This window comes from Cannabis sativa, chromosome 5 (genome assembly GCF_029168945.1).
Source record: "Cannabis sativa cultivar Pink pepper isolate KNU-18-1 chromosome 5, ASM2916894v1, whole genome shotgun sequence".
NCBI classification, from domain to species: domain Eukaryota; kingdom Viridiplantae; phylum Streptophyta; class Magnoliopsida; order Rosales; family Cannabaceae; genus Cannabis; species Cannabis sativa.
The window spans coordinates 72,599,929-72,624,824 of record NC_083605.1 but is presented as its reverse complement, the minus strand read 5'-3'; the positions used below and the strand labels follow the sequence as shown (position 1 = coordinate 72,624,824).

At 31.3% G+C, this 24,896-nt stretch overlaps 4 protein-coding genes and 1 non-coding gene across 5 annotated transcripts; 3 read left to right on the top strand and 2 right to left on the bottom strand.

The window, feature by feature from the left end:
* Nucleotides 1-571: 571 nt before the first annotated feature.
* On the top strand, nt 572-2,861 carry LOC133038498 (uncharacterized). The gene is made up of 3 exons (XM_061116668.1): nt 572-733; nt 1,499-1,605; nt 1,683-2,861. Exons 1-3 carry the CDS (start codon nt 572-574, stop codon nt 2,233-2,235), a joined length of 822 nt encoding a protein of 273 aa, XP_060972651.1. The 3' UTR covers nt 2,236-2,861.
* Nucleotides 2,862-10,488: 7,627 nt separating this feature from the next.
* Nucleotides 10,489-14,026, top strand: LOC115716463 (aluminum-activated malate transporter 14). The gene is made up of 6 exons (XM_030645271.2): nt 10,489-10,980; nt 11,383-11,523; nt 11,636-11,908; nt 11,997-12,112; nt 12,203-12,346; nt 13,178-14,026. The coding sequence occupies exons 1-6, from the start codon at nt 10,683-10,685 to the stop codon at nt 13,892-13,894; spliced, it is 1,689 nt and encodes a 562-aa protein (XP_030501131.2). The 5' UTR covers nt 10,489-10,682; the 3' UTR covers nt 13,895-14,026.
* An 87-nt stretch (nt 14,027-14,113) lies between these two features.
* Nucleotides 14,114-14,185, bottom strand: TRNAC-GCA (transfer RNA cysteine (anticodon GCA)). Its single transcript has one exon. It is a non-coding gene; the product is annotated as a tRNA-Cys (tRNA).
* Nucleotides 14,186-14,303: 118 nt separating this feature from the next.
* Nucleotides 14,304-15,461, top strand: LOC115715822 (uncharacterized). Its single transcript, XM_030644491.2, has 2 exons — nt 14,304-14,534; nt 14,824-15,461. Exons 1-2 carry the CDS (start codon nt 14,348-14,350, stop codon nt 15,357-15,359), a joined length of 723 nt encoding a protein of 240 aa, XP_030500351.2. The 5' UTR covers nt 14,304-14,347; the 3' UTR covers nt 15,360-15,461.
* A 6,315-nt stretch (nt 15,462-21,776) lies between these two features.
* On the bottom strand, nt 21,777-24,299 carry LOC115715828 (NAC domain-containing protein 71). Its single transcript, XM_030644496.2, has 4 exons — nt 23,438-24,299; nt 22,911-23,191; nt 22,544-22,840; nt 21,777-22,464 (listed from the first exon to the last, which is right to left on the bottom strand). Exons 1-4 carry the CDS (start codon nt 23,601-23,603, stop codon nt 22,219-22,221), a joined length of 990 nt encoding a protein of 329 aa, XP_030500356.1. The 5' UTR covers nt 23,604-24,299; the 3' UTR covers nt 21,777-22,218.
* Nucleotides 24,300-24,896: the final 597 nt, after the last annotated feature.

Genomic DNA, 24,896 nt, shown 5'->3' with positions numbered 1-24,896 from the left:
AAAAACAAATCCCAATATCATTTCAATCATCTTTCTTTTTGGGTATAGTTGATGACCATTGTAATGATTAGCTACATGGTCCACAACATGTTTAACACTTTACTAAAATCACAATCCTTAAGCTAAAAGTCATTCATCATTACACATAATAATAGTAATAAAAAAAAGTTACTTTAATTTTGGAAGAAGAATACAAATGCAATAACAGATAAAAATAATAAAAGTAAATTAAAGCAAAAAACACATTTCTTATGCTTAAATCATTGATTCATTGTTCTGTTAACCTAAAATAGAAACCCAAAAAAATCAAACGAGACTTACTTCCATTAACATACTCCAAGTCGGGAATGACATTCAATACTTAACAATTTGTTTATGCATTTAATATTTCGTATACAGTACTTGTTATATATATAGCTAACTTTAAATTTTATTTGTTAATGGTGTAGACATGGCCAACTCGGAATCAGGATCTGATTCAGGCGCAGAAAATGAGTGTCCAACCGTAATACCTACACGAGGGCCGACGCAGATGAATGAAATATCCAAACTAATGGATCAGGGCAAAAGAATGGCCCTCGAGGTTAATGACAAAGGACAATACTGCGGGAAAAGCTATGCGAAGCTCGTATCCACTCTAGGAGTCAGATGTCGGCAGACGATAGGGTTGTCCTATAAAAACTGGAAAGAAGTCAACCCGACTCTGAAAAATAAAGTTTGGAAAGACATACAGGTAAGCTGTTATTTGTTAGAATTTTGATTTGTTTTTCTATTACTTCAAATGTTGACTCAAACCGTGTTTGTTTTCCTTCAAAATAGACGGGGTTCATTGTGCCGGACTCCTTCAAACATGATTGTCTCATCCTAGTTGGGAAGTTAATGAAAGACTTCAGGAATAGGATGACAAAAGACATCATAATGCCCGCTTTGAAAGAGAAGGATCTGGGACGACTGGCACAAGTCCCTGAAAAGCACCTCGAGATCGACGCTGCTGATTGGTGCAAATTTGTTGAAAGTCGACTAACTCCTGAATTTCTGGTACGCTAATTATATTAACACTAAGATAAACTCTTAAATACAAGTACATGTATCTAATGTATTTTTTTGGCATTGTAGGAATTGAGTAAGGTGCAACGTGAACGTTCATCAAGATTCAATCCAGACATCGAAGTGGTCGGAGCGGAATGGTGAACGTACGGGAAGCTGTGGTAAGTAATGCTTAAAATTTAATGTGCTATAATGTGCTATAAAATTTAATTGGTACTCATTTAATTGTTATAACGTTATGTAGAAAAAGGATCTTGAAGTTGCAGATCCCCCCCGCCACCGTGTTTGGATTAAATCTCGCACCAAGAGTCGAAAACTTGTCACTGATTACGACAAGAAAATTGCAGAGAAGATAATAAGTATATATTAATCCTTAATTCAGTTCTACTCATGAGTTAGTGTATATAATTCATATACTAATTGCTTGAATATATGCGTGCATTAGGCTCAGTTAGAGGAGAAGCTTAGTCAGGGACAAATTCAGGTCCAGGGCCAAAACGATATCCTGACGCAGGCGCTCGGGACACCAGAGCATCCTGGACGTGTCAGGGCTACTGGGTATGCTATTACTTGAAATGTTATTTATTTAGTTACACAAATAAAATCGTAGCTAATTTGCATTTTATGATTTGTAGGTTCCTGACCAGGGCATCTCAACTGTTCGGCAGGAAGAAAAGGGAAGTGTCTGATGTTGTGGCTCGGCAAGCGAAGGAGATTGAAAAATTAAAAGCCGAAGTCCAATCCCTTAAGCAGCAGAGAAACGCTGCCGAACAAGAGGAAGAAGGAGAGGTGGCTGGTGAGGCGTATGTTCCACAACCATACGCTCCTCAGGATGAGGTACAACCACAAACTTATGTTGAGGAGTTTATTTCCCTCAACGACCAAGGTATCCTGTACAATTTCGATGACCATGCGGCCCTTAATCAGCAAGTACATCTCTGCTCTGACAACATCGACAACATTGTGGCCCGAGGGTATTTGTACGAGCATGTTGGTATAATCCAAGTTCACTGCCAGAACTACGATGATTCACATGCCCGGATTATGGTTTCGGAAATCCTGCAAGAGGACGCTGAAATCCCAGTCCCAATTGAAGAGTGCAGATATGTTAGGGACGTATACCAGATGTTCCTTCCTTGGCCTACACACTTAATTCTAACAACCGAGGTAACTTCGCTTATAAATTAATTATTAATGATTAGTGGAGTTTGAATATCTTCAATATTCATCCGTAGTGAAGTAGGTTCTGCGAATATATGTGCTGCGGTGGGATGGATGAACAAACTACTGTTATATATGTGTTATTTGTCGTTATACAGCCATGTTTAAAATTTTTGGGGTCATTCAATTACAACCGTTATGCTACCGAAATTTCGGTAGAATTTGGATAAAATTTGATATATATATATATTATGTTCTGTTTTGTTTAGGGTCCACTCGCTCAACCGCCCTCAAGACGTGATGCGTCAAAGGGGAAAGCTCTGATGCTTTCTCCACAAGGCCGTGGTGCACGGGAATATGACTTGTTCACGGAAGAGAAGATGACGTTGATCCCTAATTCGCTAAAATAGATGATTCATGAATTCCTGAGGCTCAAAGATAAACGTGATATAATCACAATTCCTGTCCCCCGAGGATTCATTGCACCGCGTACCCAGATCACGTTATCTGGAGAGGATTTGCAGCAGGTTGCTACGTGTGACTACATCGGCAACCAGGGAATGTTGTTTGGAATGATGTATACTCTTCTTTAATCTAATTAACCTTATATCAAATTATAGTTAAATTATTATAAGACACTAACACTTTTTTTGGCAGGCACATATGGGAGAGCATCAACGGTCTGAGAAAATTTTTCAAGTTTTACGACCTAGAGCTTCTCATAGTGCATGGGATCACCGATGAAGAAAAGAGTCAGTCTTTTGACGATGCGGCAAGACGATTGGCTAATTGGTTATCATTAATGAACAACAACCACCAAATGTTTTTTATTCCTTGGAATATCGGGTAAACTTTATTAAATTCTTTAGTGCTAATTGTTCATTTCTATATTATGTCTTCAAATTATTTTTATACTATCTTACTTATATTCCAATATAATTTTCTAGGATGCATTGGACACTAGTGGTGGTTACGCCAAGGAAAATTATCCATTTAAACCCTTTAAGTGGCCGCCCAATTCCCGAAGTAATAGAACATATGATCGGAAGGTAATAATTTAATGACTTCTTATGTAACGAATTTAAATTAACTAACGAATTGAAATACTAATATAATTTTCCAAAACAGGGCATTCATGTATATAGGGAACACACATGAGTATCTTGGCCCGTGGCAAGGAATTAACCAAGAAAACTGTCCAAGACAACCTAAAAGCCAAGAATGCGGTTTTTATGTTTTGAAATATATCACTGACATCGTCGCACGTGCCAACCCCAGCCGTTACATACAAGATCAAAAAGCTGTAAGTTTTAATTATTGATTATAGTATATAAATTCTATAATAACAAATATATAATATACATATACATAAACTAATATAAATTTTTAATTTTTTTAACAGTTTGGGGGTAAGAAGCAATACGATCCGAAAACAGAATTGTTACCACTACAGCGAAAGTAGATCGAACAATTGATGGCGATGATTCACGGTGACGATTGAGGTTGAAAGGTCCAAGAATTTTTCTTCATTATGTAATTTTTATAGATTAACTTGTAGTTAGATTTATTAACTTATTAATATTTTTAACTAATTTTACATTAGTGTTTGTGTAATATTTAATTACTTTTATGAAATTAAATTATGTATTTTACCCAAATTTAAATAAAATTTAATTTACATTATAAAAAATAAATATGTAATTTAAATTAAATAAAATAATATATAAATTAATAAATATATAATTAAAATGTAATTAAAATTATATAATTAAATTAAAAAAAATGAAAAAAACTGAAATTCGCGTACCTATGGCGTCGGTTGCTACGCCACATATGGGTGCATATGGCGTCGGTTCATATATACCCTTTAGCGTCGCCCTGATCAGCGTCGGTAGCGAATTTTGCGAAAACCGACGCTGAAAGGGCTTAAAAACCGCCTCTAAAGGGGGTTTTTGTAGTAGTGAATAACAGCCACACACATGAAGTGTCACTATATTTTTTCTTTTATATTATTAATATTTTTTGAGATATAGTGACACACAAAAAGTGCCACTATATTAAATATTTTTCTTCAAAAAAAATAATATTTAATTATTTTAATTCAAATTTTATATATTATAAATAATAATTTATATTAATTATGTCCAAATACAATTAAATATAACAATAATAATTCTAATATACCAAAAAAAATATAAATTACACCATTATCATAATTCTAATAAACCTATCTCTTACTAAACAAAATGTTTACCCAATTTTTTTTTACAAACACAATATTTACATTATTACTCACTAATTCAACAACAAACATTACTAAAATAAATTACATTGTTAGTAAGTACCTAAATATTAATCCAATTTTTTTTTTACAGACAATATATATATATTTTTTTTTTTTAAAAAAAAGGAAACATTATTCAAAAAGATAAGCTAATACAAACAAGGCACAAGGCCAACATCACACGACAGCAGCTGAAAACAACAGCAGCAACCACCCACAACATATTACATTCATAAAATACATATTTTTACTACAATATTAAAAAAAAATATATATAACCAGAAATTGACAGAACCAACAAAAACCTAAAACAAATTAGATCCATGGTGAGCTTCAAACGAACCACGAGGCAAGATCCATAGCGTGATTCAAACGAACCCCGAGCTGAGATCCATGGCGAGCTTCAAACGTCGTCACCACGAACTGAGATCGCTGCACAGAAAAATAAACACTGTCACCATAAGAGAGAGCGAGAGAGAGACGCACGAAAAAAAAATAGAAAAAACCTATCTACCTTGGGCGATCTCAAAACTTTGGCTGATGGGAAACAAAGGCGGCCTGGCGGAGGTTCGTGCGCGAAGGAGAATGAGAGAAGGCGACTGAGTGAGCTGAGGAGTGTGCGATTGAGAGAACTGGGGAGGAGAAGGGTGGTCGACGGTGGTCAGAGCCCTACCGTGCTGGGAAGAGAGAATGTGCGATTGAGAGAGAAGGTGCGACTGAGAAGTGAGAAGAAGAAGGGGTGCAGCTGAGGAAGTGAGGGTGCGTGCGGCTGAGAAGAAAAAGGGGGTGAGTATTATGTGTTTAGAAAATTTAGAGTTTTTTATTTATAAGGAAAGAGAAATAATGAGAGATTAAATGAGAAATAGAGAGAATAATTAAAACTCAACAATGTATATATTTATTTTAATGAAATTTAGTATTTTTTTTTAAAAATAATAATTTAAGGTTATTGTAAATCTTAATATTGTATTTTATATGCGCTTTTTTTATTCTTTTTAGCTTTTTTTTCCCAACGTATAAGAGTATTCTTAAAAAAAATTAATAATATATGTATTTTTTTTTAAATTAGGGTTGAGTATATATAGTGACACGCCAAGCATGTGGGGACACGCTTTCCTAATCTCTCCTGGCGTGACTCTATTAGTCAATATTTTTTATAAAAAAAAAATAAATAGAAAAATTATGGATATTACTCTTTAGTCACACTTGATGTTTTTAGTGACACACATTACATAAGGCTAACATTGAAAGTTTAGAGTCTAATTGTGTGTCTCACTAAAAATCCTTCCTAGCCCTTAGTGACAAGCACTTTTGTGCATGTCACTAAAGAGTGTCACTAAAAGTCCAAATTGTAGTAGTGTAACTCTCTTTGCTTGGGCTCTTGGATTATTGGGCTTAAAAAATATAGCAAGTGTGTGAGTTTTTTAATAATATCATATTATTTCATGGACGCATAGAATAAAAGGAAATTAAAAAATATGACATTTGCATTTTGTATTAATTTTATGTTTTTGAGATTGTGTTGGAAAAGTAACAGAATTTCAATTGTTATTTTAAGAAGGTTAAATAGTAGCATAAGTACCCAAAGTTTTAAGTTTGTAAGTGGCATAATCTCAATGTTTATTTTTAGCGGCATAAGTACCCAATGTTTGTAAAATTGTAAATTTTCTCTAATTTTGTCAGTACAAGCTCTATTATTTTCTTAAACAGGCCACATATAAGGTCCAGATTCTTGATCACTGGATCTAGACATAAACATGTAGTATCATTTACTTCTAAATGTTCCTTTAATTAATATATTCAAAACAGAGTATGTAATGACAAAACTGGAGGAAAATTATAATGTTACAAACATTGGGTACTTATGCCGCTAAAAATAAATATTAGGTTTATGTCGCTTACAAACTTAAAACTTTAGGTACTTATGTCGCTATTTACCCTTTTAAAAATTAAATAATTTCACAAGGTGAATTTTTTTTTGTTTTTGGTTCTTATGTATATTTTTTTTCCATTTTACATTTCACGTGTTTCAAGTTATTTAAATTTTTAACAGATTGATCATAACATTTGTTATTATATTTAATGGTAGATAAATATTCATTACTTGATTTCAAGAAAAAGAAATGGCTAATTAGGATTTTTTCTCCCGAACTTTGATATGTACTAAATTATGTCTCTTAAATTTTTTTGGCAGTTAAAAATTCTCCCTGAACTATTGAGATTGTTTTAAAGACTTTTGTCTAATTTCATTCAATTTTACTGTTTCAGTTTATATACTAAACCATGCTCTCCAAACTTTGATATCTACCAAATCATGTCTCTCAAACTTTGATATGTACTAAATCATGTCCCCTGAACTTTCATTTATGTTAGAATTTTTTACTAAAATTAGACAAAAGTCCTTAAATCTAACAATTTCAATAGTTCAAGGGGAATTTTTAACGGCCAAACAAATTCAGAAGACATGATTTGGTATTTGTCAAAATTCAGGGAGAAAAAATCCTAATTAGCCAAAAGAAAAATCATATTACTAATTTACACATGTACGTACGATGATTTATCAATGATGAATAACATTTTCAAATTTTAGGTGATCATCACATGGTTGCCCTCTCAATAAGCACAAACTAAATATTTATAAATTATAAAAGTAGAATACATGATGATATTGGTTTGTTCTTTTGTAGCTAAGCTAGTAATGAAGTCAGCAAACACTGCAACTAAAATGTTGAAAACAAATCTCACCTACTGCCAAAATTTTACAATATTAATTCTAGCCTACTTAGTTAGTAATTTTATATATTACTAACTAAATCAAAACATTTAAGATCCGATATTAATTAAATTACATTATTGTTTGTCGTGTTTGAACAATTCTCAAAATATTATGTAACATTTCAAAGTTTGATATTTAAGTTGCAATAATAGTCGGTGACTACTTTCAATGCTTTTAATTGCACTTTTATTGTAAACAAGTATAGTTTAGCTGTATAATCTTAATACTTAATAAATATTCATAAATACGTATAAACACGGTCTATACTTATACTACCATATATGTACAAATTTCATCAATAATTAACTACGACAACAATCTTTAACCACTAATTTCAACATAATTTAAAATTTTCCAAAAAAAAAAAAAATTCATTGCTGACTATAAATTTTATTTATTCTACTTCCTTATTAATAAAAGAAATAAAGACAAAATCTAATTAGAAATAAGTTACACATAATAAAGAGAGCTATTTATCTTAAAATTGTAACACTATGGTTAATTTGTTGGGTGTGAACATTTGCTTAGGATCACAATGTTGTTACCATTTAATTGCAAAATTTTCAAAAAGCACTTTTTTTCGTTGATTTTTTTCTTTTTAGCTATAGAAATTGTTAAATTAGATCTCACTGTAATATTTATTATTACAGTGTTACAAGATGAAGTGAAAATACAAATAAAATACAACAGAATACAAATAAATAAAGACCAGACCAGATCCTATGTGGCTTCGCCTCTAGTGGATCAAGATCTGGTTGTTAGTTACAACCGAAATTGTAACTAACTTCCAGATCTGTGATCAACCCTAAACTACAAGCATAAAAGGACCTAGAACCTTACCAAAATCTCTCAGTTGAGAGATACCAGAAACCAGAGCCCTAGTTTACCAGATCTGGGAAGTTGTGCAGCTCCAAATAATGTTCCAAGTCCATGCAAAAGAAACAGAAGAAAGTTAGTGAGTGAAATCAGAAAATAAGAGAGAAATAAACACAGAAAAACTAAAGAGAGAATACATTAGAAATACCAGTCGATCTGTGACTTGGATTTCTCACCTGTTGTAATATTCCTTCAAATAGTGCAAGATCTGAGGTCGATCTTCAAGGCGAGCTCATCAGAGGACGTACCCCTAATTTTAGGGCGAACCTCTATATTTCTGGTGTTTGATTTCTTACTCTAACCTACTGTGTTTTGGCTAATCTTTGTGTATGTGTGTTTATGTTGTTTCTGGGGTGATTTTCTGGGCAAGATCGATCAAGAGATCGAGAAGGATCTCTGGTTCTAGGGTTTGAGAACCAGAGAGAAGGCAGAGAGAAAGAGAGAGAGTTTTGAGAAACTCTCGAATGTTCGAAGGTGCAAATGAGCTAGGGTTAGCTCTGATTGAACTTAGTTTTGTTCAATCCAGAACGACAAATCGTTTGGTTTAAACGATTTGTCGTGTGAGTGAAAACGACAAGCTTCGTTGTCGTGCAGGAAAGAAACGACCAAGGTTTCTTTGTCGTTGATTGGGTTTTAAATTGAATTTTTCTGGGATAAGTTTGTCCCTGTCGTTTCTAACTGTAAACTTGAGTTGGTGTAGGGTAATCTTGGAATTTCACCAAGAAAATTCCTACAGAAATGCTGCAAATATCACACTCTCTAGTTACATTTGCTCATTTCTTTAAATAATCTATTGATGTAGCACTAATAATAACGTGATGTTAATCTGACCTAGTTCATGAATCTAAACAAAAATAATAAACACATAACATAGCAATTTTAACAATAAATTATGAGAATATGAATATGTATTTTTAGAGCCAACACTTGTATATTTAAAACTAATAAACTTAATTTCAAGTAACTTAAAATTATTAAGTAGACCATCATACAACTATTACTATAAGGTATGAGCACATAACCAAATCATTTATATATATAAAAAAAAAAGTAAAATATTACTGTAGTATAGTTTCTCTAAATGAAAAAGTCTCCGCAATCGTCATTTTTGAAAAGTTGTTCACTCGCGATTGTCAGTCCCACAAGGAGTCCTGTGGAATAATAGTCGAGTCTGAAATGGTGTTCCTAGATGATTATCATGTTCACTCCGGGTTCAGTCTTCAGGATAACTAGCCCTTCCCTGAAAAAGAGTTCCAGCTGACTAGTTATCACTCCTGGAGTGTATATGCGGGTAGTTGACTACATCAGACTCAATCTTATCCGGAAGCGTCATCAACGAGTATCCTTGGTTTGTGAATCCAGAAGCTCATATATGTTTTTGGAGACTCTGATACTTAAACTGACATGGAGATTTCGCTCAAAGAGGAGTTGGTTAAGTTAGTTATTTCTAACTAACTTAACAACCTCGTTTCTTGCAGCCATCGACTTTAAGATCTTGATCCTAAGCCTATAAATACCACATTGACTTTTAGGGTGAGAGATTAAGAACTCAGAGAGAGATGAGATTGAGAGTTTGAAAGAGAAAAGATTGAGAGGTAGAGAGAGAGAGGTGCAGAGAAAAGAGAAATTGGATATGAGTTTTGTAAAAAAAAAATTCCGTAGATGAAGAAGATTTTTGGGTGTAAATGTGAGAGTTGAAACACTTATTGTTAACTCAACAAAAAATCTCGTCTCGACTGTATTGTACCTATTTTTGTTCAATCAATAAATGAAGATTATGGTGGTGTTCTAAAACTGGAGTATAGTCATAAATCACATTTATCTATAGGACTTGAACTATTATATATCTTGGTGTTGATTTCTTTATTTTTTGCATTTACTATTTTCTAGTTTTCAATACTCTCTTTGTCCTGTTTTTAATACGATTGTTGTTCTCGATTTCCCTAGTCTTGTCATTGTTAATTGTTTAATTATTTAGAGTTTCATTGATTTGATTATGCATATTTACTCGTAATTTTTCCACAATAACTAAAAAAATATATTTACAACAATTTGTATAGTTTGGGAACAAAAACTCTAATCTAAGTACAAAATATGTAAAGAATTTAATCACAAATTTTCCTTATTTTATTTTATCATTTTCCGTTATAGTCATCTCTTACAATCCAATATTACAACATTTATCTACACAAATATATATATATGAAATGACTAAAAAAAAATCGAAGGTACGTAATATACAAGTTACACGTAAAATTAACTTAAATAGTGACTTCTCTAATGAACTTTAATAATTAATAAAAAGAAAAAGAAAAAACAAACAAAGTTGAGAAGACCAGTCATTTACCATTTATTATCTATAATTAGCTATATATATGAGGGGTCATCTTCTTATTTCACAACATATAGAAAAATAGTAGCAGAAGGAAGAACATTTCTTACCAAGCAAAAACAAACCTATTTTGATTTGCAAAATTGTCTTCCACAATCATATATATATCTTATTATTTTGTTCAGTTTGGTGAGATTGATCACAAAATGATTCCCACAAAAGTTCATGCAGAAGTAACTCAAGTGAAGGTGGTAGAGAATGTTAAGGAGGAAAATAATATGAAAAATATGATGAAGAAAGTGGACAGATATCCGGGTCGGGTTTGGCGAGCCGCGGTGAAGATGGGAAAAGAAGATCCAAGAAAAGTGACACATTCCCTCAAAGTTGGTCTGGCTTTAACTCTGGTTTCATTGTTGTATCTATTGGAGCCTTTGTTTGAAGGAATTGGTGATAATGCCATTTGGGCTGTTATGACTGTTGTTGTTGTTCTTGAGTCCACAGCAGGTAATTACTTTAATTAATCATTTTGATTTTCAACATTACTATTTGGTACCTTAAGGTGCCCTGGTTAGCGGTTTTTCATATCATTCATTCAATCAAAAAGTGAGGGAATCTGTATTAAAAGACACCAATAACAATATGATACCTCTTATAGTTTTGGACACCTTAACGTACCCTTAACATTTCTTCTTCCGTTTTCTCATTTGGGTTTTGATTAAGATAAATGCTAAAAGGTATCAGTAGTGCATAACACCAGTCCACTTAGAGGTTGTTGGTGTATTGTTATAGGTATAATTAAGTGTCGGGTTTCACATAATTTAGGTGTTGGTGCCTAATAGGATTGCTCTTTTATTTATGTGAATGTGTTTGTGTCATGGACTAATTTGATTGTTGTTTGGAGATCAGGTGCTACTTTATGTAAAGGTCTAAATAGAGGATTTGGGACTTTCATAGCTGGATCATTGGCATTTTTGATAGAGTTCATTGCAAATGAATCCGGTCGAGTTTTTCGAGCTGTTTTTATTGGAACTTCTGTTTTTCTAATTGGTAAGTTTGAAAAATTGAATTTTGTAATAAACAATGCTCATATTGAGCTTCTTTTGGGAGCCACAAAAGAAAAGAAAATGTAGCTTAAAACTTAAGACTTTTTTTTTGGCAGGAGCTATCACTACATACATGAGATTCTTTCCCAACATAAAGAAGAACTTTGACTATGGAGTTATGATATTTCTATTGACATTTAATCTGATAGCCGTTTCAAGTTACAGAGTTGATAATGTGTTGAAGATTGCTCATGAAAGATTCTACACCATTGCAATAGGCTGTGGTATCTGTCTTGTAATGACTCTACTTATATTTCCACATTGGTCAGGGGAAAATCTCCACAATTCCACCATATCTAAGATTGAAGGCCTAGCCAAATCCATTGATGGTATACATAACAAACTTGTTAAAAAATTGTCAAAATCTTACCATTACTTTCCCCTAAAACACTATTATTGTTACTTGTCATTTTGCAGCATGTGTCAATGAGTACTTTGATCAAATAGAAGAAACTTATGATGAATCAAATAAGGATCCTATATATGAAGGTTTCAAGGCTGTTTTAGACTCAAAATCTAATGATGAGACCATGGTAAGTAACCAGTTACCATATTGTTTTCTTAGCTAGTAATTGACTATTTTCAGTCTCTTTTCTTATTTTGAAACCCGAAAAATCGAGCAGGCTTTGCACGCGAGTTGGGAACCGAGGCACTCGAGGCATTGCTACAAATGTCCGGGGCAGCAGTATGTGAAACTAGGAGCTGCTCTTCGCCAGTTCGGGTACACTGTTGCTGCACTACATGGATGTTTAAGAACTCAAATTCAGGTAACCAAATAGACAAACTTGCAATAAGTCTTGTACTAGAATAAGGTGCCTAAGTTTTGTTGTAGATGCTTAAAACAAGTAAATCATCTTTACATATAACAAAGAAAATATTACCAAATGATTTCTCTGTCCAAACCAAATTAACAAGTTTCCACATACATTCTCATTCATGATTTACTAATTATGACAATTCATTAGGATTCTTGTTTGGTACCTATGTCTATGGGATATTCATATGAATAAGGCCATCCATCCCTTCTCACACAGACCATAATAAGTAGAGAACAATTTGCTTTGTTTAAACTTTTAAGACCTTGTTGTCTTTTTTTTTTTTTTTTTTTTGGCTATTTTGAATTTTATTTCTTAAATTTTGATACGTATGAAATCGTGTTTCTTAAATTTTTCAAACTATTAAAAATTTTCCTAAATTATTGAAATTGTTAGATTCAAGAACTTTTGTCTAGTTCTGTTCAATTTTACTAACTATGCCTAACGTAGTGATTGTCTATGTACCAAATTGTACCCCCGAACTTCAGTCTATGTCAGGCACCCGTTAGTAAAATTGAACAAAAGTTATTGAATTTAACAATCTCAATAATTTAAAAGGGCCTAAAAATTTCCGAAGAGCACAATTTAAAACATGCTTAAGTTCGGGAGAAAAATCCTAAGGAACCTTTTTTTTTTTTCATCTTGTAATTCCTAACATGGTACAAAGTTGGCACCATCAAATTAATACTTTTTAAATCATTGAGCATAATCTTCATTCCTTCCTAATCCTAATCACATAATAATACTAACAATATTAAAATACAATCTAATCTGGTTTTTCAGACCCCAAGACCAATTCGAGTTCTACTAAAGGACCCCTGCATTCAATTATCTGGAGAAGTCTCAAAAATACTTAAAGAACTAGCCAACAGCATAAGAAACCGCTCCCATTGCTCCTCTGAGAGGCTCACTGACAACCTCAACAAAGCCTTACAAGACCTGAACACAGCCATCACCACCCAACCGAGTTTCGGCTCAACCAACATTGAGAAGCCAAATGATGAGCTACAACAACAACAACAGCAACAACAACAACAGCAGCAACAACAACAACAGCAGCAGCAGCAACAACAACAGCAACAACAGCCACAGCAACAACAGCAGCAACAGCAACAGCAAGAACAAGCTCAACAAACGCCACAGAAATTCTTTTCTGGGGTCTTGACATTTCCAAGAAGGGAGAAATCTCAAATATCAAAGGAGTTAATTGATGGTACTGATCAGAAGAAGAAGTTGAATAAGCAAATAAGCAAAATCACCATAACAAGTCTGGAGTTCTCAGAAGCACTTCCCTTAGCTGCTTTTGTTTCATTGTTGGTTGAGGCTGTGGCCAAGCTTGACATTGTCATAAATGAAGTTGAGGAGCTTGGAAATCTTGCTTGTTTTAGTGAGTGTGTGAAGAAAGATGGTGATGATCAATATGAAACTATTACTATCAAATATGAGACACCTAGAGTTGACCTTGATCAAGATCATTTGCCTTCTAATAGAACTGAATAAGAGTACTATTACAATTTTTTTTATAGATTATTTTTAAAAGTAGATGAGTAGAGAATGGTGTATGTAATGTAATTGTTTGATTTTGTATTGTATCAAGTTTTCGATTAAAACAGATTATCTTCATATGTAGCATTCGGCATGAGTTATAGTTATACTATTCAATCTATTTTGTCAAGAAAATTGGTTTGAAAATGTAAAATGGAAATAAGAAAAATAAAAAGGGCCCAACCGGGTTCGAACCGGTGACCTCTTGATCTGCAGTCAAATGCTCTACCACTGAGCTATGGACCCAATTTGTTATTATCTCACATTAAAAATTTATAAAAAGTATTTTTGATTACTTAGACAAATTTGACACGTGTCAATGTGGGTAGTTCAAAAATATATGAGTTAATGAGGATAAGATATAATAATGAGTGATAACTGTGTTGAGCTCTCGAATCTCATATTAAAATGGCTTATTGTATCTCAAACAGCACCACCATATTGTATGAGAATAGTAGGAGAAGAAAAATAAGGCCATATAACTTGTTTGGGTGGAACATAGGCAAGAACAACAATGATGAAATCTCAAAAACTAAGTACCATGATATTGATCTTCCTTTCTCCCCTTCACTCCTCAACAAAACTTTCTTAAAAGGTACTCTTACTCTCTCTCCCTTTGTACCATTTTACATTTTATACCCATTATGTAATAGAATTGCTAAAGGGTATTAGTGGTGCAAAGATTTTTTGGGTCTGGGTTGGGGAGCTTTGGGACCAGTGCTGTCTCATTCTTGAGTTGGCCATTGTTATTAGTGTTTGGTACAGTTTAATATTATTTTAATTTAATAATAAAATTAATAGTTTTTTGTGTTATTTAATCCTATTATATGACACTAAATGAGAAAATATCATTTTGTTTTGTAATATGTGAACAAAATAACTAGATAGGGAGCTAAAATGCTGCTATAGAGCCTCCATAGATGGATTTAGTGCAAGTGATTTCCACAAGTATTGTGATTTCAAAGGACCATGTGTGATAATTGGGTACACAAACAAGTCCTTCAAATTTGGTGCCTTTAATCCAGAGGGATATAGAAGCACAGACGATTACTATGACTCTTTTGATGCCTTTCTCTTCTATTGGATGGACCATATTGTTACTACTAATAATGATGATGGGCCTATTGTTCTGCCCAAAGTTGGGGGCAGTGGTGCAGCCCTTTTTGATTATGCAAGGGGTGGGCCTCAATTTGGGGCTGATGGGCTTCTTATTGGGCCTCCATTAGCACCTGTTATGGGTGGATTTGCTGGCCCAGATACTAATTCGGGTGTGGGTGACCTAAGGCAAGCTAAATCAAGATTGGGATTGTCATATGCAAAGAGGGAAGATGGAAAGGAGTCACTTTTTGGTGATGAGAACAAGGCCACTATTGAAGAAGTACAAGTCTTTTGTAGTCCTAAAATTGCAAGCTTGTACTAAAGGTGAAATCATTTTTTTTAAACAAAAAAAAAATGTATTATATTATATAAAATTAGATCTCGCTATCATTACAAATAAAGTTGGCCGATAATATTGGAAGATTGAACATACTAGTTGAGTTTTAAGCAAACAATAATTTAATCACATTATAGACAGTAAAATTACAAAATTTAGTAACAAAAAATACAACTAGAAAATTCGAGAATGAAATCATTTACTAACAAAATTATTTTGTAAAGAGAAATTTTTTATCATGATATTATGATTAAATGTCTTATGTCTTGCCAAAAATATTAATTTGTACTAAATTATATTATTATTAATTTTATATATATATTGTTGTCTATGTAGAAAATTAACTTACTAAAATATATGATTGTCAAATACTAATAAAAAGAATCTTTTTTATTATCAAATGATTCACTGATGTTTGATTACTTATTATTTTTTAAAAACTCAAAATTAATAAAGTCAAAATGACAATTTCATATTCTTATTTGGATTATTTGTAGCTAAACTTTGTAAAGTTTACTTTTTGTAACATTTATATTTTTATGTTAACAATACCTACTATACAAGAGCACTCATATGAAGTACTTTGCTAGTTGTTTGTTATGTAGTATCTTAAAAATTGGTAATTTTATGTCCCATAATGTAATTAAATTGGCCTTTATTTCCAACCGGTTTAATCAATTATCTGTTTTTCCTATTCCTAAGAATATTTTGTGTAATAATGGTGAAGTTTAGTTTTTATTTCTATTAAAATTTTATTTTCAAACAAAAAAAAAAAAAGAAGAACACTCATATGAAGCTTTAAAATCTTAAAAATAATTGAAGAAACAAGGAATAGAACTCCTATCAAATGAGGTAAAGTATATATGTATATTAGCATTAAAAAAAAAAAAAAAAGTATTTTAGATCAGCAACATTCCTTCTATGTAGAGAGAAGGTTGACAACTCCAAATACTTTTTTTAGGAAATATATTCAATTGGTACTATGAAAAAGTTTGATATTATGTGTTTTAATGATGCTTAATTATTTGTTCTTCATTTTTTTTTTTTTTGAAATTGTTCATATTTAGTATTCTTAACTTAAATTTAATCAATTTGACATAACTACTACTATCAATTTTATATCATTAAATTTAAATTTAGGGAAATTTGCGGTAAAAGTCCCCAAAAAGGTCACGTTGATACAGATTAGTCATCAAGCTCCAAAAATAGCGGCAATAGTCCTCAAGCTCCAAGTTGTTGTTTGTCCGTTAATCCTAATTTTAACTGAGCCCTTTACTTTTTTAATATTGCCACGTGTCAAAATATTACTGGTCCAAATTATTATTTTAATTAATAAAATAAATAAATAAATAAATAATTTAAAAATGATTTTCTTTTTTTTTTCTTTTTCTTTTTCCTTTTTCTTTCTTTTCTTCTTCGTCTTCTTCTCGCTGATGACCCAAAATCTATTATCCATATTACAATGAAAATCCCCGATTGGGGCTTGCTTTCTTTTCTTGGCTTTGGGTTCAAATCCCTTCTCTCTCTCTCTCTCTCTTTCTTTTAGGGTTAATGATGATGAATTATTTGGGAATGAAAATTCTGTGTGAGAGAGAAAAACACAGCCCAAGATAATTTGTTGAAAAAGAAGGAGAAAGGAAAAAGAATGAAGGTCGATCGGTGCTTTCTTTTTGATGTGTTTAATTTCTGAAAGAAAGATTGCTATTAGCTTTATACATGTATCTATATATATATACATACACACATTCAAACCTGACCAGATCTGTGACCCTACAAAGAGAGAGAGATAACCAAAAACGAAAAGAAAAGAAGAAGAAAAAAAAATATGAACAGGTACCTTCAGGCTTTGGGCTACGGGAATCTCACATCTGGGGTTCATTTAGATAATCATTCATTGGAAAATGCTCAAGAATTGGAGAACCGAGATTGATAAATCCTCATTATCCCCAAAAAATCTTAATGTTTGAGATTCGAATCTCCCAAATCCGAAATATCTCGGTTTGAGAAGGAAGGCGGAGATGGAATAGGCTCGGTGGGTTTGAGATTCGAATTTTGGAAGAACTAAGGTTTGGAAAGCATTTGCCATGGGAGGAAGAAGATGAAAGGTTAAAGAAGGAAGAAGAAGGTAGATAGATTAAGAGAGGTAAAGAACGAAAAAGTAAAAACTGAAAAGATTTTTTATTTTTTAAATAATGTTTTATAATTTTAAAAATGTTTTTAAATTTTCAAATAAAAAATAATTAAAAATATTAAAAGATTTTATTTTAATTTTTAATAAGTGTTTTTAATTATTTTTAATTGAAATTTTAATTCGAACCAATAAAATATCAACACGTGACCTGTTTTTGGAGCAACTAACGGATCGTTAGAAAAAAGACTAACGGACAAACAACAACTTGGAGCTTGAGGACTATTGCCGCTATTTCTGGAGCTTGAGGACTAATCTGTATCAACGTGACCTTTTTGGGGACTTTTGCCGCAAATTTCCCTTAAATTTAAAACTCATATAATTAATAACAATTTAGTCATATATATTTAATATTTTATTAATCAAATTTGAGTGCATAATAGGGTATTATATAATTATTTTTTAAAATGAAATATTAAATTTGTATTTGGATAAAACATAAAATATCAAACTAGTAACACACTCTTTCTTTCATTCTCTCTCTGTTCATTTTTCTTTTAAATTAATGACTGTAGTAACAATCAAGTTGGAGTTAATAGCCAATAATTTATGGCAACAATTTTTTTTTTTTTTTTTTTTTTTGAAATGGACGAATAATTCATTAGATTAATCATTCAACCTCTTTAATAATATGAGTAATACAATGTTCAATTACATTTATAGATAAACTCTAAAAATCATAAGTGTGAGCCATTTTATTCCTCTCACAAGTGAAATAAAAATGTTGAAAATCTTTAACAATAAATTTTTTTCCAAAATACTCATCTTATTTTGAATGGTATGGTCGCATTTTTGCAATCATTCTCAATAGAGTGAATCCAAATATCCTCCCAAAAGCATCATTTCAAATTCTCCAAACAAGTCCATAATTCAATAGTAGGAAATGAGTGGTTTGCCTTAATATTTTAGGTAAACAACCGAACCACTTGATCTTTATTATCGCGAATCAATGTGCTATTCTGATTATGTCTTTGCGAGTTAGAGCCAATCTTAGGCTAAGGTAATTAAGGATCCTAATTTTTTATTTATTTTTTTAAGAATATATATTTTTTAGTAATTTTTAAAAATACTAAATATTTTTTTTTTCATAAAGCCTAATAAAATTATTTTTCTTGAGGCTCACAAAATCTCAAGATTATACTTTTGCCCTAAAATAAAATAAATATAATTAGAGTTTCCATGGACACTAAACGACTTAGGAATAATTACATAAACACTATTTTTTGTAAAATTTTTACATTTTTACGTTCAAAGATTCTCTTTATATTTTTACAGTATTCTATAAAAACAACACAAAAATAATAAAAAAAATTACATAAAAATAACAAGAAAATAATACCAAAATAACAACAAAAATAACAAAAAATCAATAGTAAATTAACAAAAATATATCATAAAAATATATCAAAAGACTGCATTTTCTGTAAATAAAATCATAAAAATCGTAAAAATATTTAAAATTTCGTACAACTGTATTTTTGTAATTTTTTGTTATTTTTGTATTTTTTTGAAATTATCCCAAAAGAAGTACACTAAAATCTAATTTTACTCTATAATAAGCTTGATATGTTGTGAAAGGTAAAGAAATGTCTTATGTGAACACAAGGTACACAAACCTTTTCAAAAGTATTAAAGACAAACCAATAATACACAACTTTCCATTTCCAAAGCATCACAAAGCTATATAACTCATTACCCAATTCACTTCTTTGATGCCTCATTTCATTTTGGAGTACTCCTTCAAAAGTCATATAACAATAACTATAATCAACATGCTTTCATTAATTAACAATACATGACAACTTATTTCACTATCTTTGTGTTGATGCTTTTGTTTCCTAATTTCATTTTCAATGAACCATACTCGTTGGTTTTGTTTACTTAGTGAACAAAAAAAGTGTGTCACGCGCTTATTCCCATTGCTTTCAACAAAGAATTATTAGTAAGAAAATGAGGTTTTTTTTGAAAAGGAAATAGTAGAGGGGAGGTGGAAGAATAATCACATACTCAATACACATTAAAAGAGTGAAAATATAGGCCTTTTAAGAAGATAAAGTAGTCACTATAGTGAAGTGAAGTCTCTTTTATCAAATAATTATTTTTTTTTCTTTTCTTTTTACAAAGTAAACTAAGAATGAATGGGGTGGGGAACATTTTGAAAGCTTTGGCCAAATACAAAAAATATATCACTTATTGGATGTTGAGTGGCCACTTTCTAATAGAAGTGCTTCACATAAACACTTGTTTAGTTTCCATAATATAGCTTTTTTTTTCAGGGAGGGTTTTATTTTAGTTTTTGAAGTCTTAAGTAAAGTTGTAGTTTGTTCCATTTGACAGAATGTGCATAACCTTAGAATATATAGTAGAGTAGTGGCACTTGTTTGTAGATTCTTCACAAGCTCCCAAAGAGGATGCTATATATAAAATAAAGAATTATAATTAATGGGTACTATTTTTCTTCTCTAAATTAGGGTCTTTGTAAGGTTTTGTCTAAAATTTAGGTGACTTATAAAAATTGTTATAAATGTTCACCTTTAGAATATTCTGTTCATTTTTTAAAATAATTTACTAATTTAACACTAATGTAACGCTAATGAAGCATTCTCAAGTCTAGATAAGAATTATATATACATAAATAACAATTTAATAACCAATTTTGAAAATATATACCAGTATTTTAATGTTAATGTTTATATCTTTAGTGTCAATAAATACACTTATATTATCATTATACTGGTAGCTAATGACCATATAAATCATTTTTTTAATGAACAAAATGTAATTGAAAAGGGATATTTATGATATAATTTTTTACCATTTGAGAAAAAGTAATTAGAGTATTAAAAGAGTTTTAAGGGGGAAAAATCTTATTTATTCTAATTAGTGGGGAAAAAAGGTGAAAACTAGCTTATACACACAACTCTTTCAAAAAGGCTTCTTCTTAAAGAAAAATTAGAAGTTCTATATGGTTACTTAATTATGTAATCTATGAAAATGTAGTCCCCAAAGGCCAAAGGCCAAACCTATTTAAGTGTGAAGGGTTTCTTATATAACTTTTGTCTTTTAGATATTAAATTACTTAAGCTTATCTTAATCTTGTTAACATATAATTAATAATCAACATTCTTTCCCATAATATTAAACATTTCTCTTACTACCCTAGCTTAGTTATCCACTTTATTCATTGCTACCAAAAGATGAGGATTTCTTTTGAATAATTAACATTTTTGCTCTTAAATTTTTTACAATATTAAATTGTGTCTTCTATAGTATATAGTATATGACTCTTTAATAATACCTTTTAAAATATAATTTTTACAATAACATAATTTTTCAATTATATTTTATTTAATTTTATCGCGAAATGAGTAAAGTAATGAATGGTAATTGATAAATAATTGTAAATTAAATACTTTTGACCATTTTTACGTTAGAATAAACACCGTTTCTTTATAATAATAATAATAATAATAATAATAATTTTTATTTTTATTTTTTTAATCATTAAAGTAAAACAAAATGAAAGATATTTACTTTGTACTCATTTATGGACCATTATCTATTGTGTTATTCGTTTAATGATAAATTAAATAGAATATGATAAAAAGAGATATAATTTAATAGTGTAAAAAAAATAATGTCAAAAAGTCTAATTATTCATTTCTTTTATTTGGCTATAGAAAGATAAATATTGGCTATGTAAACCTTGACAAGACCCTCTTTCCTATCCTAATCTCATGTTTAAGATACTCATATTAAGTGTGATTCTTTGATATATCTACCAAAACCAGTGACCCCCCAAACACATGAAAATAATTTTAAACTTGCCAAATTAACTTATTATCAACACTAAAAAAGTGAATTTTATCCTTAAAAACTTTTAATCATGAAGGGAATATATTTCAGTCTGAGATAATCTTTGAACATTTTTTTTGACCATTAACAGTGATTGAAGATAACAACTCAACTTTGGTCATTAAAAAGATCAAAAAGAAAAATTAACTACTGATTTTCAGTTCACACTTCACATTACCACAGTAAGAATCTTTGGTTAGAGTTCTACAAAAAGTTGAGTTAATAATAGCTGCTCAACAACTACAAGACCCCACCAAAAAGAATGATAAAAAATGATTGAATTCCCAAAATTACATAAAAGAGAGAATATGTTTAGTTTAGTCTTCATTGAAATAAGAATTTATATGCAAAAAGTTTGAAGCTTTAATGCAAAGAAGACAAATTTATTCATCATTTAGTTTTTTACTCCAAAAACCAACTACAGATGAAATTGATAAAAGTGATTTCACCTGGTACAAAGTGAAAAAAACACATAAAACCGAAATAAAGAACAAAAAGGATACGTAAGCAGCTTAATTCGAACAAAGAAAAGCAAGCAACAGTCATAAAACATTAAAACTACTTCAGCTTAATAGGTTTGAAGGAGTTTATACTCATTATTTTTCTCTACTACTACCAAGAACCAACTTTAAAATGCGTTGTCTCGGGCGATTTCTCTACGAATCAGTACATGATCTTCCCAGTTGGTTAATGCTAAAATGATCAATGGTGTTGTTGCAGCCATAGACTTTCTGCAAATTGAAGCTAATTTTGACACTCTGCATTGGAAAAGAGTCAAAATGACATCTGTTTTTTTGCTTATTAGAATGGTTGCATATAACTCATTGAGTTGGTCTGGCCATAACCTTCATATTCCATTACTTCATTTCCATAAAAATCCATGTAACTTGTATCAGAAAGTTCAATTCCACCATTCAAATTCGAGTATGATGAACTAGGTGAAATCTCAGTGTGTTCATGATATGATTGCCATGGTGTCATTGATGAGCTTGGACACTCATATTGTCCAAAGTAATCTGGTATGGCTGCTTGAAGTTGTGGATAGTCCTGTAATAAACCGAAATTAAGACAATTGAATACTTAAAAATGTCTTAGTTCTTTCACTAAAAAAAAGACTAATTAGTACCTTTGATGAATCCAAAATTAAGTCTGGTGAGACCCAAAAGCTTGCAGGGTTGGTTTGTGTCACAGATGGCTCAAAATCTGATACAGGAGTCACTTCATTTGGAGACATTATAGGACTCGAGTATCGACTCGCATGAGATGAAGCTTCACCAGAGTTTATTCCCAAAGGCTCATTCAAAATAAGCCCACCATTACTTGAGCTACTTCCAATCTTCTTACCTTTCGGTTCTCCAAGCCAATCATTGAGCTTCTGTCCATTCTCATTCTTTTTCACAACTCGACACAATGCATAGCCACCCTGCAGCCAATTTCCATCAGTTTTCTGAGCTAAACAAGTTAAAACAAAATGAAAATAGAGGAATTTTTACATGAAAACTAGGCGCGCCTTGAGTAAAATCATCTGAAAGGCGATATTCGTGCATGATCCAATCTGTTCGGTCTCCTAAAGGAGCGCGTCCACAGTAGAAAACAAGGGTCTTTCGGTATGCAGTTACACTACCAGATTGACACACAACTTTCCTGTCTTTCCCAGTGGCTTTCCAGTAGCCGGCTTTAGTAGCTCGGTTTGTTCTTGAACCATTCGGGTATTTTCTGTCTCTTGGACAGAAGAAGAACCATTCCATATCTCTTTTTGGAAGGAATGATTTCTCTACAAGTATAGAAAGATAGCTTTACACATCAGATTTCTAAAACTTTTGCTTTTACAGTTCTTGTACTAAAAAAAACCATGGCCCCATTAAAGAAAAGGAAGGACATTTGAAACACATTCTGTCCCAAAAGATGAGATAAAAAGAAAAGTACTCAAAAAACATATGAAACATGAGTAGTACTAAATAACAATGCACTTAGTTTAGCTTCAATAAAAACTTAAAAGATTGAAAATTTAGTTAAGTACCAGGCAATTCCCAAGGATCAAACTTGTACAAATCGATGACCGGAATAACTTCAAGCTCGATTTCGAGTCCTTCCACTTTTCTTTTGAGGTAATATCCCACCAATTCTTCATCAGTTGGATGAAATCTAAAACCAGGAGGCAGTGATGCTCCTCCCATATTGGTCATATTATGTCTCACTAACTAATTAACAGATTTTCTTATGTATAATAGAATATAAGCAAATTGAGAAGAAAGCAAACTTGGAAAGATTATTGTATGACTTGTTTGGACTGTTTGTTTTAGCTAAGTACCTAAGCTGTATCTATTGAAGATTTGGAAAATCCAAAAGTAAAAGCTTTTAGAAACAGTTGATTTCTTACCAAGAATTGAGTAAGATTTCCATAGTATGTTCCTTGTGTACAACAGATCAATCATTGTCTTTAAAAAACAAATGCAGTACAAGTATTGTTTTAAATCACCCCCACACCCCACAAAATATTATATCCCAAAACAAACAAAACACAAAAAAGAAAAATCAAATTTTGAGCAATACCCAGAAACAGATATTGCTTAAAGTCAACAGTCAAAACTCCAAAAAGTAAACTTTTTTTTTATCAATCTCTACTTAGAACTTCCAAAATTGGAACCTATTAAAATACCCAGAAGGCAGAATCATCCAGAATTGGTTAAAAATATGAAAAATGAAGAAGAAGAAGAAGGTGAGAGAGAGTAGAGTAGAGTAGAAATGGTGGGAAATGGAAAGTTATTTATAGAATTTGAGAGAAAAAAGAGTCCAAAAATAACACCGAAAGTAGTATTAAGAGATTGCTTGTGAGAGGCGTACCCCAAAATTCCAAATAAGAGTGGCCCACACTTACTACCATTAAAACTTAAATCAGTTCACACTTACTAATACAGTCCTATTTTTTATTTTTATTTTTGGTTCAAATATAAATATTAATAAATAAATAAATAAATGAAAAAACAGTTAACCTTCCCGCCAAGTTTACTTGACCGTTGGTTCTTTCTTAACTCAAAGGTTGTTTTACTCATTAAGTCATTACCTTTTTTATTTTTTCCTCAAAAATAAGTACAAGAAAACAAAAAAAGGTTGTTAGAAGTAGAACTCTATCAAATATTCATCTTACATGAAAAATGAACTTTTTTCTTTTTAATCCCTGGCAATATATATAATTACCTATTTTATTATAGGGTAGTTATACAAATTGTGCAAATATATAATTTTTAAAAATTTATATAGTTTAAAGGAAAAATTAAAAAAAAAAAAAAAACAGCATAAGGTAATTATTTATTCTAAGGAGGTAACTGGTTACACTTTGGTTATCTTAAAGATTAATGGTTACACTTTGAGTCAAAAAGAGGACTTCGACAAGGTGACTCAATGTCTCCCCTCTTATTCGTGCTGGGAATGGAATACCTAACTCGAATAATGGGGAGAATAGGGGGAAAAGAAGACTT